The following is a 14,691-nucleotide window of genomic DNA, read 5'->3' as shown; positions in this document are numbered from 1 at the left end:
TAAAGACCGGATAGGAGGGAGAGGCCCTTACAACGGCCCTTATGTGCCCCCACAATTTTGTTAGGATCAGGAGGAGAACCTCGTCCTAACATGAGCAAGGTCGAAAGTCTGGTTATTTAGAGACCGGATGGGGGGAGAGACCCTTTGCAACGGCCCTTACGTGCCCCCACAGCCCTGTTAGGAATAGGAGGAAAACCTCGTCCTAGCATGAGCTGAAATTGACTGTGTCGGGAACAGGAGGAGAACCTCGTCCTGACACAAACAAAGACCTGATCGTTCAAGACCGGATGAGGAGAAAAGCCTCCTCAACGGCTCCTCTACATCCCTACAACCCCGTTAAGAGCAAAGGAAAAACCCTCGTCCAAATACAAAAAAGAAAGGGAGATAAAAGGGAAAGCGACGAACTACACCAGTGATAAGGGAAAAACAAACTACATCAAAGACACAAGGGATCTCGTCTCAACGAGGAAGGAGACTCTTATCAAAAACCCCCAGTCTCTAAGAGGGAACTCAACACAGGCCGAGGAAAAATCGACTTCCTCAAGGTAACGAGAAGTTCGGGCCCCCAAGTTCGAGCACCGGGAGGGAGCGACAAACTCAAATGGCCTCGAAAAGGCCTACGATCATGAACAAAAAGAGCGAATCAACACGGCGACGACCAGGAATCTTCAAACAACGTCGACATCGAACAAGACAAAAGACAAAACAATTTGGTAAACGACAACTTAATACAAAAATGGACAAGATAATGAAAAATTTTCTTTTCATTTCATTAGCGAAGTGTACATTACAAAGCCTTTGAAGGCCCAAAAAGAAAAATGACAAGAAAAGAAAAGAATACATAGAATAAAAAGTAAAGAAGCTCTAAGGAAGCTCGGCTTCTTCAGACTTCGAACTCTCGATTCCAACCATCATCGAGGATTGCTTTAAGTTTTCGACTTCTTCTTCCAGTTCTTTCTTTTTTAACAGCATCTCCCGATACATCTGGTGGAACCGCCGACTCTCGCCCTCAGACTCCCGAAGCCTCTTTCTCAGAACTTCGGACTCCGCCTCGACATCCTTGACCAACTGCTGCTCGTAAGCCAGTTGAATCTTCAGCCACTACAGTTCGGCCTTCTTCTGCCCAAGGGCCACAGACAGTTCTTCCATGGTCCCCCTCAAGGAGCGGAGCTCGTCGGAGTCTTGTGCAGAGGCGGACTGGACTCTCTCAGACAGCTGCCTCCGAAGGCAGGCAACTTCGTCGGTCACCGTCTTGAGCTTCCTTCGGTAGTCCTCTACTTGCCCGCACCTGCCGACTCGGTAGGCGTTGTAGTTCACCTCGGTGTCCTGCAACTGTTTTTGAAGATTGGAAAACTTCTTCGACCAGTCTTGATCGCGGTCGGCCTGAGTTGCGAGCCAGGACGAGCTCCCTTCCAACTGATCGATCTTCTCCCGTGCAGCCGCCAGCTCGACTTCAAGGGAGCTGATTTTGGAAGCCTGAGTCCAAGATTGGTCGCTGGCACGTTTTCGGAGTTCCTCAAGCTCCGTCATGAAATCAGCCTTCCTCCGGATGTAGTCCATTAAACCCTTTTTGTGGACGTCCCGAAAGCAAGTAGCCTCCGCAGTGACTTCCGAATGGCTCTTCCTTAGCCGGTGAAGTTCGTCATCCAGCTTCTTTGATTTCTTCGTCAAGTGACGAACTTTCCTTCTGAGGTCCCGGATCATCAACTTCATGGGAATCCCCTGTGTTAGGGGAAGAGCTTCGACAGGACACTGTCGTTGGAGGACAAGAGCACCACAACACAAATTAGTGCCAGAAAACAAAAGAGAAGAAAAAGAAGGCAGAGTAAGGCAAAGGAGCTCTCTATAAAGGAGAATCCGTTTCATTGATTACATAGTTCTTAAGTACAAGAGAACGAGAAAAAATTGCCAAAAAAAAAAAAGAGAAGAAAAGAATATAAAATTAGAGGTTTCGGACCTCTGGGGCAGAAGTGGAGGAGCTCGGCGCCCCCGGAAGATCAGTCGCGGCAGCCGCGGCAGTCGAGGAAGTCCCGGCTGGAGGAAGACCGGCAGTAGCTTCAGAGGGCCCGGCCTCGCCATCGGACGCCTCATCCAGAAAGCTGAGGTCCAGCTCGAGAAACTTTCCGACCACCTTCTCTTGGCAAAGTTCGAAGCCCTTGATGAAGGCGGCCTGGCCGAACTCGACCTTCAGATCCCTCATCTTGGAGGAGGTTTTGAATTCCTCCACTGCCCGGACCATTGCCTCCAAGACCAGAGTCGGGATCTGCGCCTTCAACTCGGAGACCTCGGTCTCTGCTTTCTTTCTCTCCTCCTCCAAAGTGGCCCTCAAGTCTGCCAAGGCCTGCCCCTCCTTCTGCAGCGCCTCTTGGAGACTCGCAACTTCAGCAATCTTCTCCTCGAGGCGGGCGGCCTCGGCCAGGCGACCTTCCTCCGCTTGGGCGGCCTCCTTCCTAGCATCATTCATCGCCTCGATGTTGACGATGAGCTGGTGTCCCATCTGCAAGAGCGGCCAAGGAATCAATATAAAAGCCGAAAGGTAGGTAAAGTAAAGAGGCAGAAAGGAGTGAATTGATCTACCTCGAAGGACTCCAGAGAGTCCCAGACCCGCTGCTCAGGGTCGGCATGGACGATCCTGCTGACGACCTCGGGCAGGATGCACCCGTCGACCAATTCCTTTATTAGATCCCTATTGGTGAAGGGATTCTCCCCCAGATCTTCTTCAGAGCCATCGGCCCCCTCAATGGCCGCCCTGCTGCCGCGGCTCTTGCGGGCCAACGTCTTCTTTCTCCTTCTCTGTTTGGCCCCTGGTGCCTCCTCGGTCGGGCCTCTGGAGCGGGAACCTCGACCGGAGAGCTCCTTGAAGAGGCCCGGGGGACTGCGGGCTCGACGTCGGAGGAAGCATCGATGGCAACGGCCGCCTGGGCAGGCACGGCCGGGCCGGTCTCTTCTGCCCTTGCCCTCTTCGCCACCCCCGAGGATGTTGCGCCTTTCCTTTTGTGGGTCTTGAGACCCTGGGCTAGCATTCGAGCCGCGTCAGCATCCATATCTGCAATGAATGAGGATCGACGCAGCTTAACAAAAGAACAAGAAGAAAGAAGCAGCGAACGACAAAAAAAAAAATGATGTATATATATATAACAATACCGACAGGGTTTAGAGGGCTTAGGCCGACGTTGAACAAGAGTTGTTCCTTCAGGAGGTTAGAGAGAAGAGGAGCTGGATAAGCCTCGAGTTTATTGAAGGCTTCAAGATCGTCCTGTCCCAGGTTAGAAGCCCGGCGGACGGAATCCCTCAGGGAGCCCCAGGGAGGCAACCCCAACTCCAAGGTCGGACATCGGACGTAGAAGTACCTCTCCTTCCAGTTGTGGATAGAAGAGGGAGCACCTTTCAGCAATCCCTTTCTACCGAACTGAGGGGAGAAGTACCACCAGTCCTTTGCCGAGGGATGACGCTTGAAGGTATAAAAATTCTTAAACAAAGAAAGGGTTGGCCGAACTTCAAGTAAACTACAGAGGGAAAGAAATCCTATCAGAAATCTAAAAGAGTTCGACGCTACAGAAACTAAAGAAATGTTCAAGAAGCGAAAGAAAGCAATAACAAAAGGTGGAAGCGGAAGTCGAAGCCCGGTGCGGAAAGCTTCTTGGTATAACCAGAAGCAGCCGGGGGAGGAGCGCTAGCCCGGCCAATCGGCCCAAGAAGCTCCAGCTCGTACTCCGGAGGAACCCCGTACTGAATCCTAACCAGTGAGAGTTCCTCCGGAGTCAGAGTGCTGGGAATGGTATCTGATACAAAGACCGGACGAGGTTCATCTACAGAACTGAGATTTTGGGGGGATGGAACGGACGGACTCCTAAAGCTGCTAGAGGAGGAAGTGTTGGGGGACATTTTGAATCAAGCAAAAATCCTAGAAATCCCGAAAAAATAAGAAACGGAACGCTCGTGGAAAACCGAACAGGCAGAATATAAAGGAGAAACAACGAAAGAGGAATAGCAAAAAAAAATATATAGGGGGAGAGTTCTGGGACTAACCTAGGTTGGTCCGAAGAATGCAGAGATGGGGACGACTCGAAGAACGCCTAAGGCCGAGAAGGACGCTGAGGAAGAACGGAATTCTCAGGAAGGAGGGATCGAAGAGACTTCCAGGCAAAGTGAGACCCTGAAAGGGGAGAGGCGGGTTTAAATAAGCGACGAGGTCCAGTGCAACAATGATTGCGGATCTCCTCTGGCCGATCTACAACCGCCACGTGTCCCACTCACCATGGCAGGCGGCTAAAAGCGGGTGGCAACTGGCAGAACCATTATTGCGCCGTACCTAGAGCAATGCTCCAGCGGGAATTCCGAAAAAATCTTTTCGGATCGCCTTGATTTGAAAAGGTTCTGGCACCAGCGCGCCAAACACCAAAATATCTGGAAACAACCGGATATGAAAATCGGGGGAGGCAACTTCGGCTGTGAAAATTGCTCTGTACTTCCTTCATTCGAAACTCGAACTCGAAAGTAGGAGGACTGGTGTTGGATATAAAATAACCCCAGCCGAAGTTCGTAGGAGGCCGACCCTCTTAGGGCTCTTCCAGCTTCCGACTTTGTGGGACGCCTTTCTGAACCTCCCCGACTGTTCGAGCTTCCATGATACCATCCGGACTCCTCCAACGGTCGACCTTCCCAGTGTCCTACAGATTCCTCTAGCAGACGAACTCCTATCGTGCCATCTGGACTTCTCCAATCATGAGCTCCTCCAATCATCTATCGGACTGCTCCAAACGCTCTCTGAGCTTCACTTTCAGCCGATTCTCTACAGTGATCAACTGCTCTCCGAATCTCTTCCAGACTTCTCCCAGCCACGATCGATTTTGCTCCGAACTCCTTTCGAGCTTCGTCGACGTCCGAACTTCCCCAACAACAGGACTTCTGCAATAGCCAGACTCCATCCAAGTTTCTACGACGATCGACCGCCTTCCGAATTTCACCCGAGCTCCAACGAGAGCCGGATCCCAGACGAACTTCTACCGCAAGCAGTCTACTCCGAACTTCTACAGTATCCGGTCTTCATCCGAACTTCCACGACAACCTACCTTCATCCGAGCCCCTATTGTAAGTGAATTTCTTCCGAACTTCTATTGTAGGCAGAGGCTTCTACAACAAGCGGTCTCCCTCCAGACTTTTACAAGAACTGGACTCCGTCCGAACTTCTACAGTGGATGGGTTCCAGACAAACTTCTACAGCAGACGGTCTCCAGCAGTCGGATTTCTACAATGACCGACCATCGACCTTCAAACAGTGCCAACCGGACTCCAACAACGCCTTTCGGACTCTTTTATCGGCCGACTTTCAGCCGGATTCCTTGTGCAACCGGACCTCTCCAGCAGACAAGTCTTCAGACGAGTTCTACATCATACAAATTCTGGCCTGTTGTTCCTATCCGAGCTTTTTATAGCGGATGACTTCCGTCTGTAGCACCAACGCACTCAACAACAGTTAACCCATCAACAACCTCGGAAACATCCGAGCTTCTCCCAGCTTGCAGAGACAGAGAGCCATTCCGCTCCATCAGACGTTCCAGCCGAGCTTCAGCCGACAGGCCCGAACTCTATGGCAAGTCACGACAATGGCCACTACCCCACTCCACTCTCTGTAACAGATTTCACGTGGTCCCACCACTCTCTGGCAAGTCACGACAACGGACACCACTCCACTCTCCATAACAAACTCCACGTGGCTCTGAACGGCCCACTGACGCCACTACTCTCCGCAACAAACTCCGCGTGACCCTGAACGGCCCACTACCAGGCAGTTACGGACGTCGCTGTCAAGCGGTTACGCTCCTCCGTATATAAAAGGGACCCCCCAGATACGTTATTCTCTAAGCTCAAAATTCTATATCGAAACTCTGCTAAAATTCTATTTGAGTGCTCCATTTCTGTTGAGGCAGAGTACTGACTTGAGCATCGGAGGATCTTGCTAGAGCACCCCCAACTCCGGTTTAGACTTCCCTTGCAGGTCCCGGCGGCGCCAGCGGTCACCTCGACTCCAGCTTCTCCGGTGTCGGCGAAATTTTGCACCAACAGTATCCAAAAGAATCCATGAGATACTACTACTTTTCACAAGATCACAATGTGATTGTGAGTCGAAATGCCGTGTTCCTAAAAAACAGTTTATCCAGAATGGCGACAGTGGGAGGTTAGTGGAACTTGAAGAAATCTCTGAAGAATCTAGAGCTATAGATCCTCAAGAACCCGTAGTCTAGGAGCTAGTAGTTGATGTTCCTCTGCCACTTCGTAGATCTAGCAGGGTCTTCCGACCTCCTGAAAGGTACATAGGTATGCTTATGGAGGAAGTAAAGAAAATATTCCTTATGGGAGATAGAGGTCATGGTGATGACCCAATACCTTTGATGAAGCGATGTCTGACATCGATTTCGAGAAATGATTAGATGCTATGAAGTCAGAAATTGACTCGATGCACTCGAACCAAGTCTGGACTTTAGTGGATCTACCTAAAGGTATTGTACCTATTGGATGTAAATGGATCTATAAAAGAAAGATAGATGCCGATGGTAAGGTAGAGACCTATAAAGCTAGGCTTGTGGCTAAAAATTATAATCAACGTGAGGACATTGACTATCAGAAAACTTTCTCGCCCATAGCCATGCTGAAATCCATCCGTACTTTGCTTGCTATTGCAACTTACTATGATTATGAAATCTGACAGATAGATGTGAAAACTGCCTTCCTGAATGGATATCTTGAGAAAAATATCTATATGGAGCAGCCTATGGGTTCACATCTGGTGATGGTGATCACAGAGTCTGCAAGCTGTAAAGGTCCATATACGGATTAAAGCGAGCTTCTCGGAGTTGGAACCATCATTTTGATGAGGCAATCAAATCGTTTGATTTCATCAAAAACAAAGAAGAACCTTGTGTATACAAGAGAGTCAGTGGGAGTGCAGTCACCTTCCTCGTATTGTATGTGGATGATATTCTCTTTATTGGGAATGACATTCCCATGCTGACCATGATCAAAAGATGGTTGTTCAAAGATTTCTCCATAAAAGACCTAGGAGAAGCATCCTATATTCTCGAAATAAAGGTCTATAGGGATAGATCTAAACAGATGCTTAGTCTGTCACAAAAGCTGTACATAAAGAAGGTGCTGAAGAGATTCAGCATGAAAAATTCTAAAAGAGATATTTTACCTCTTAGGCATAGTATTCATCTCTCCAAGACGATGTGTCCGACTACATCTGAGGAGATTTAGCGCATGAGTAGGATTCCTTGTGCTTCGGCAATAGGAAGCCTCATGTATACCATGCTATGTACTCAACCTGATATTGCCTTCGCTGTGAGTGTCACAAGCAGGTATCAGTCGAATCCAGACAAGGAGCACTGGATAGCTGTGAAGAACATCCTTAAGTACTTAAGAAGGACTAAGGATCTATTCTTGATCTTTAGAGGTGATTCTGAGTTGCGATTCGAGGGTGTATTCTTGTTCGATTTACTAGAAGAATTCTGAGTAATCGATCAATGGAAGCTAAGTGTGCTATAGATGTGTAGAACGAATTCTGATTTTAATGTTAGTTGTAGAACTGGATATCATACCATGACACAGTACTGTAAAGACAATGACACCATAGCCCTTGCTAAGGAGCCAAGGTCTCATCAGAAATTTAAATATACAGAGCACCGATATACGCAACTACCTCATGTCGAGGTACGAAGAGTAGACTCCACGGACAACGTGGCAGACCCGCTGACTAAGCAGTTGAGCAACCGAAAATGAAAGTCCACCTTGAGAAGATAAGACTCAAATTTGTGGTCAATTGACTTTAGTCGAAGTAGGAGATTGTTAAATATATGTCCTAGAAACCAATATGGCTGACACATTGTAATAAATTTAAGACATAATTTTATACTTAATATATTGATATGATCAATAAAAAGTAATTTCTTTTTCATTCAAGTGTGATGCATCCTTGAATCGTCCATAAAATTAGTTTCAATACATATTCTCAAAGTGTTGAGAATTAGAGACATGTATTTAATTCCTAAATGCTCCTGATCATAGGATCATCATGAGGACGATGATAGATCCGGATAGACTGACGCACAAATCACTTCCTTCGGGATATATGGATCTCTAATCTACTGTATAGACACACAGGACGACAAGTGCGGATGGTTATTAAAGAACAACTAGCACTGAGTGTGACCATACGAAAGATCACTTGGATTTCTATTCAATCGTCAGTGATTGTCTCGATATTATAGTTGTGTGACTGGTCCTTTGACTTGAGATGGTACTGCTACTCGCAGTAAGATTGCTGGAGTTTAATTGACATATAAACATGGGTCTAAATGAGCCCTTGTAGTGGATATTGACGATAGTTGATCCACTGTAGAAGTGGGGTGCGCATCAAGATAGGATTTATCGACCTTGATAGAGAGTAGTCCTATGAGATTTGAGAGGCTAAGTCCAAGAGTCTGTAGCCACAGCAGCGTGATTGATGGAAAAGAGTTTTCATAGAAGTCACAACTGGACTTGAGCTAATCAATCTATCATATGACTGATGTTGAGGTTTGACGATTTATTTATGACCGGCCATCTAGTCTGGACTCACGATAAAGGGACTAAATCACACGTTAACTACACCTAAAAGTTCATTTCAGTTTTACTAAGTTGTCACTATATACTACTAGATGTCACTGATAGATTGTGAGAGCTCACTAGGATTGCTCCAGATTGACAATCTTTGCTGAGTTAGTGAAATTATTCCGATCCATTGAAAAGTGTTTCAATGATATAATAATAGAAATCATTGTATATTTCACTACCAAGTAGAATTGAACCTATGGGACCACACAACAAAAGGATTAGATCTGAAATAAGAAATTGAGCTTATTAAGTATCAATTGGGTTTAGAAAAACCCATTGGGTTCATGGTAACCTTGCTAGCACGTGGTTGGACTCAATTCCTCTTTCCGTTGGGATTACTTATTTGATAAGATAATTCTAACTTAATTACTTGCTAATAACCTACATGAATAAGATTCATGAAACTCTAATTATTCGGTGTCTAAGATTATGGATCATATAAATCAAGGGTGCAAGTCCCTTATGAATCTTCTTGATAGATATTATGGGGCGCCATTTTGATTTGATCAATTTGGACATGTCCATTAATTAGAGGGCCTTTGGTTTTCATATGGAATGTCTTTTGGGTGTAAAAGAGGATATCTAATTATGAGTGCAAGGGCTCCAATAATTGGCGCCTAATAGGCTTCCTAATGTAAATTGGATAACTTAAGTTAATAGAAATCCTAATGCAAGTAGGACTTATATTATGAGATTGAATAGGATTCAATCCTTATGCCTATTTAAAGAGACCTCCCCTAAGGTCCCTAGAGCATCAAAACCAGTAGCCCCTCATATCCAAATGCTCTCCCCACGCACTCTCTTCCTTTCCCTTTCTCTTCTCTTGGGTGTTCTATACACCCCTTCCTTGGGACATGCATCCCAAGAAGTTCCACGCCCAGAGGAGTTTGGATGTCTCTTCCTTGCTGATTTTTAGCATCTGGTAGTAGCACATAGCAAGGAAAAACTCTAGAGAAGAGGAAAAAAAGAAGATCAAGAAGAAAGATCAAGTGTTGATCGCGATCCAAGCTTCGTTCAAATTCAATGGGCTGAATTTTGAAAAATCAAAATTTAAATTATAGAGGGTTGTTTCAGGCTAATCCTGAGTGGATACTCGTAGAGGCCGGATATTTGTGCGGCTAACAGAGAGCCTCGTCTCTTCCAGATCTAGTTTTGAAGAAAGAAATTGTGAAACAGGTATGTGATTTGATCACAATCTGAATTTCAGCATATATCAATTTCAGCATATAAAATAGATCCATGTGGTTTTATATTTTTATGCATACAAAATTCAGATTAAAAGTATTTTAATCTTATTCTCCACTACGGTGTTTAGAAAATAAAAATTTTGAAACACATATGCATGCACCAAACCCAGAATTCCAATACTCATATGCTAGGATGCCCTTTTTTTGGAAATATAAGCAAAATTGGGTCCATGAGCAACAAAGCAAGTTCAAAAGGGAAAGTCAAATACTCTTTTCACGAATCATTAAAGAATGCTATTCATGAACATGCATACTTGCATGGGTTAATGATGCTAATAAGCACATCAACTTTTTCTTTATATGGAACCAGTATAATCAACCTAGAAACTAGAAAACCACATTTCTTTTGGATCTTGTATTTAAGCATCTTCATTGTAACTATTTAACTTTGAAGCCTACAAAGACTAACACTTATCAACAAATTTGGAAACCAATGTGTATGACCAACCAAACCTACATGTTGTTTCACACACCTTATACCTGATACCTAGGTTGCCCTTTAAGGAACCTTACCTGTCATTGTAACTATTTAACTTTGAAGCCTACAAAGACTAACACTTATTAACATATTTGGAAACCAATGTGCATGACCAACCAAACCTACATGTTGTTTCACACACCTTATACCTGATACCTAGGTTGCCCTTTAACGATCTTGTATTTAAGCATCTTCATTGTAACTATTTAACTTTGAAGCCTGCAAAGACTAACACTTATTAACAAATTTGGAAACCAATGTGTATGACCAACCAAACCAACATGTTGTTTCACACACCTTATACCTGATACCTAGGTTGCCCTTTAAGGAACCTTGCCTGTCACTGTCCTTGCTCCGGCACAAAAATTGAGTTCCACAATGCAATTCTTGTAAATATTAAGTGCAAAGTAGCCCTAGTAGGAAGTCCAACCTTATGCCTAACATCTGCATCATTTTTTCTGAAGGAAAATTAGTTGCCCATTCCTTTTATCTCTAACAACATGTTAACTGGTGGCAACCTGATCAACCTATGTTGACAAGTCAGTCACCCCTCAGAGGAACCCTAGTTATACAGCCTACCTTACCTAAAACAAGAGTATTACCTTATAGCCAGATCTTATTTGTACCTCCTCTCCAGATTATCTCGAATAGAAGTTATGACCTTAGATGGAAATGGCGACAGCTGCCTGTCTCCAAAGATGATTCTTACTCACAAAACCGATGGTCATGTTTATTTTCAATAAATTTATGCTGTTTAACAAAGTTATAAACTCTCAAATTCAAGCCCATGTGTAAAAGAATAATAATAAAAATAATGTAAAGCATAATAAATTATCTTTTTGTTGCCAAGATGACTGCAATAAGCTTATGAACAGAACAATTTTGAACTCTAAACTAACAAAATATGATTAATAAGAAATAGGGTGGACTTCTACCTTTTTCGTAAAAAAAATGAAGCGATTAATAAGAAGAGAATAACTGTTCGAGATATATAATTACCATCCAGGCCAATTCTCTGTCCAAATTTTTGGCTTGTTTGGGGAATTTGGTGTGAACTGGTCACAGTAAAATGAATTACATGTATTGATCTGTAAGCAAAATGAAATATAAAACTTTAAGATCAACGCCATATAGATAACATAGTGAACATTCAACCAAAAAAGCATGTTGGAAAACACACATATGAAAGGATGCAATTTATGCATGCAAGCACACGCCCGCACAGACAAAAATAAATACCTATATAAATGGCCAAAAGCCGTAAATTTTATAAGTTTAATTTTGCGAAACGGAGCATCGGGATTTATTAATTTAGCAAGCAAATAACTCATTAAAGGGAAAAATAAGAAAATCTCCTAAATGGATTCATCCAATACAAACTTAAGATCATTATGCACACCTCTTATTATCTATGATAGCCAGGTATGGTCATAGGAAGAAACGGCCACATGACACAATAATTTGGCACACTTCGGAATATAACAGATACACAGACAATTAGGCTTACAAAGTAACAATTTGACAGCCTCTTATTTAACATGATGGAATTATTGTACCACACCTCTCTATGATGGCCTCAAATGGGTCATGCAAGGATAATGACTGCATTACACCATTTTCATTTAAGATCTGAATTATTAGTAGTTATTATTGTGAAGTATATGATGGCAGTTTCTGTCTTGCACGGTTTGAATAGAATATGCTTAACAAACAGTGCAGCTAAAGAGATAGAACCCTGTTTTTGACATGGAAGCATATAGCAACTACTATTTTATACAAAAAATGAAGATTGTTCAAAGATGCCCCTTACCACTGGATCAGGAGCATCATATTGTTGACACATAATCCAAGGTACACCAGTATTCTGAGAAAGAGCCATACTCGCGGCCCACATTGCATATGGCTTCCCCCCATCTCCATAAACCCTTTCGATGTCCCCATATTCATTTTCAATCTGCAACAACGAAAACAGATTTGTGACACAAATGACAGTTAATATCGAACTTTGATAATCAGAAGGGATAAGCTGGAACAACAGAACTCCATACCAAATGCAATATTTTTATGAGGCATAGAATGTTTCTTATTGACAGTTGAAGCAAAGCATGCTCAACCATCATGTAGAAGCCCAACATGACAAACTATAGCATTTTCAATATCTCTTGATAACGGGAATTAGAATGTCTGTTTAATTGAAGAGTTAATAGGACACATTGTGGCTAGACAAGTGGCATCAAGGATCGACAGTCAGCATTTGGAGATTACCATAACAGACACATTAACTAGTCACTGGACAAAAAGAATATAAATCGCCAGAACATAGTCACCTGAGCTAAGATGATGTGGCCGCCCTGTGATGCAAAGAACTTCTCTCGCTTCATCATCTCCACTATATACGTTGTGAAGCTCTTCATACGCATCTGTACTCAGAAAACGAAACTAATCCCACTTCATCAGACCAACCAAAATCCATAAACCCCACAACCCCCAACACCACCCCCCCCCCCCCCCCACAAACCCACCAACCCCAGGAAAAAAAAAAAAAGTTTCGAGGAAAAAGGAAAAAAGGTTACAACTTTATAAATTTCCAAACCTTAAATGGCTCGCTGTTCGTCCGAAAGACAGTCCCCGGGACATAATGCAGCCAAACTGGCACTCCCCTGCAGCTCCAATAAACCACAACTACAACCACTCAATGCAAGCACAAACCAGAAAGGGGTGGGGCAAAAAAAATAAAAAATAAAAGATAATTCGATACAGACCCAAAATTCCACTCTGCCGCAACGAATGGCCCAATGCGGAGGATCATGTACATCCCGGCATCCCTTACAATCTTCACGAACTTCACCAGGTCGAACCGGTCCTCAAAATAGTACTAATAAAAGAGACAGAAGAAGATAGAGCCTCGTTTCGAGTTCCATATAGAAGAAGAAGCGAAAAGGGAAAGGGGATTGGGCGAAGGTTCCAGGAAGAAGGACGCTCACATTGCCTGGAGAGAGCTCGTGGCCGTTCCAGAAGACGTAGGTCTCGATCACGTCGGCGCCGCCCTGCTTGGCAGTGGAAACGAGGCCCGGCCACATCTGAGAAGAATCGATCAACAAGAAGCGAGAGAGGAGAGGTCAGAAGAGGGGAAGAAATGGACCGGAAACAAGGAAGGGGAGGGGAGGGGAGCTCACGGCAGGAACGCTGCGAGGGTAGTGGATGGAGGCGGAGATGAGGAGCTTGCGCTGGCCATCAATAATAAGAGAGCGGTGGTCGTAGGTGACATTGGCCGACGACGCCGTAGAGAAAAGCAAGAAGAGCAAGAAGAGAACAGAAGGCGAGAAGGAGAAAAAGTTCGATCTCGCCATTGCTTTGGCTCTCTGGACCGGAGAGTGAGGGAGACGTCTTTTTAAGAGTGGAGAGTGGTGAAGTCTGTGACAGCCGCGGAACAGCCAATGTGCGGTTTGATTTTGACTGCAGGCAGCAGAGTCGGTGCAGTCGTATGCAGACATCTCCACGTTAGTGAGCTAGCTGTGAATGAGCAGGCGTGCTGCCATAAACACCACATGAGGCAGAGGACCATGGGCTCTGCCTCCTTTTGGTTGGAAACAATTGTCCTGGCACCACTTGTTTCGTGTCAGATGTCCAAGGGGAATTGTTCCAAGCGGAACAAGGTTCGTCGCGACACATGGTCGCGGTCTGCGGTGCGCTCGCCTCACGAGAAAAAGGGGCCCGATCACCGCGACGGATGGCAGGATGCGGCGGGCGGCTTCGCCTACGTTGCTTGCTTTCCTGGTTTTATTGGATGAGGATAAGCTGTTCTGGTGTATTGTTTATTAGATGCAAGGTTGTTTATTAGATGATTACGGATTTCGAGACTGGTGGTCACGCAGCCGAATCGGAGCAGCACGAGTAAATGGTTCGACGCTCGTCAAGCAGATGTATTTTATTTCGTTTCCTTCTGATATTTAAATCTAAAATGCAGGTAATCTAGCGATGGTCTGGCATTGGTTCTAGCATGCTACGGCTATGATTGTATGGAAAGTTATCCGTGCACATTACGCAGCAGCTGTGGTTGCACAAAATTCTGTTCCTGAAAATAATACGTGGTCATCACAAAGTAAACCATCTTACCTGGTCTGATGATTATTCAAACTTGTGGCCTCTGATATTATATTAGTAACTAACTAATTGATCCAGAATTTGAAGTAATAAGATAAGATTCAACACGATATATCACGCTTAATATACACAATCTATAAGATATGAACACCTTCTTGATTATGCCTGGCGTGTATAATGACCACTATGAGATCTACACAGACGAACAAA

At 44.5% G+C, this 14,691-nt stretch overlaps 2 protein-coding genes across 2 annotated transcripts in view; both read right to left on the bottom strand.

Moving 5' to 3' along the window:
* LOC105034363 (beta-galactosidase 3) overlaps positions 1–13,844 on the bottom strand; it is a gene marked incomplete in the record, with an annotated part of 119,766 nt that extends 105,922 nt beyond the window's left edge. Inside the window, 7 exon segments of the mRNA XM_073261571.1 lie at positions 11,377–11,465; positions 12,188–12,331; positions 12,705–12,797; positions 12,971–13,037; positions 13,140–13,252; positions 13,362–13,457; positions 13,554–13,844. Of these exon segments, the coding sequence (XP_073117672.1) occupies positions 11,377–11,465; positions 12,188–12,331; positions 12,705–12,797; positions 12,971–13,037; positions 13,140–13,252; positions 13,362–13,457; positions 13,554–13,727 (776 nt within the window).
* Positions 117–3,043, bottom strand: LOC140859630 (uncharacterized). Its single transcript, XM_073261573.1, has 3 exons — positions 2,578–3,043; positions 1,958–2,497; positions 117–1,752 (listed from the first exon to the last, which is right to left on the bottom strand). Exons 2-3 carry the CDS (start codon positions 2,495–2,497, stop codon positions 1,102–1,104), a joined length of 1,191 nt encoding a protein of 396 aa, XP_073117674.1. The 5' UTR covers positions 2,578–3,043; the 3' UTR covers positions 117–1,101.
* Positions 13,845–14,691: the final 847 nt, after the last annotated feature.

This window comes from Elaeis guineensis, chromosome 8 (genome assembly GCF_000442705.2).
Source record: "Elaeis guineensis isolate ETL-2024a chromosome 8, EG11, whole genome shotgun sequence".
Taxonomy (NCBI): Eukaryota; Viridiplantae; Streptophyta; class Magnoliopsida; order Arecales; family Arecaceae; genus Elaeis; species Elaeis guineensis.
The sequence above is the reverse complement of the archived record's forward strand: the minus strand, read 5'-3'. Positions and strand labels throughout refer to the sequence as shown.

Coding starts and splice junctions, on each gene's coding strand:
- LOC140859630 (XM_073261573.1), bottom strand. CDS start 2,497: ATGGGACACCAGCTCATCGTCAACATCGAGGCGATGAATGATGCTAGG. Junction 1,753..1,957: donor CCTCCACTTCTGCCCCAGAG/GTCCGAAACCTC, acceptor CTCCAACGACAG/TGTCCTGTCGAAGCTCTTCC.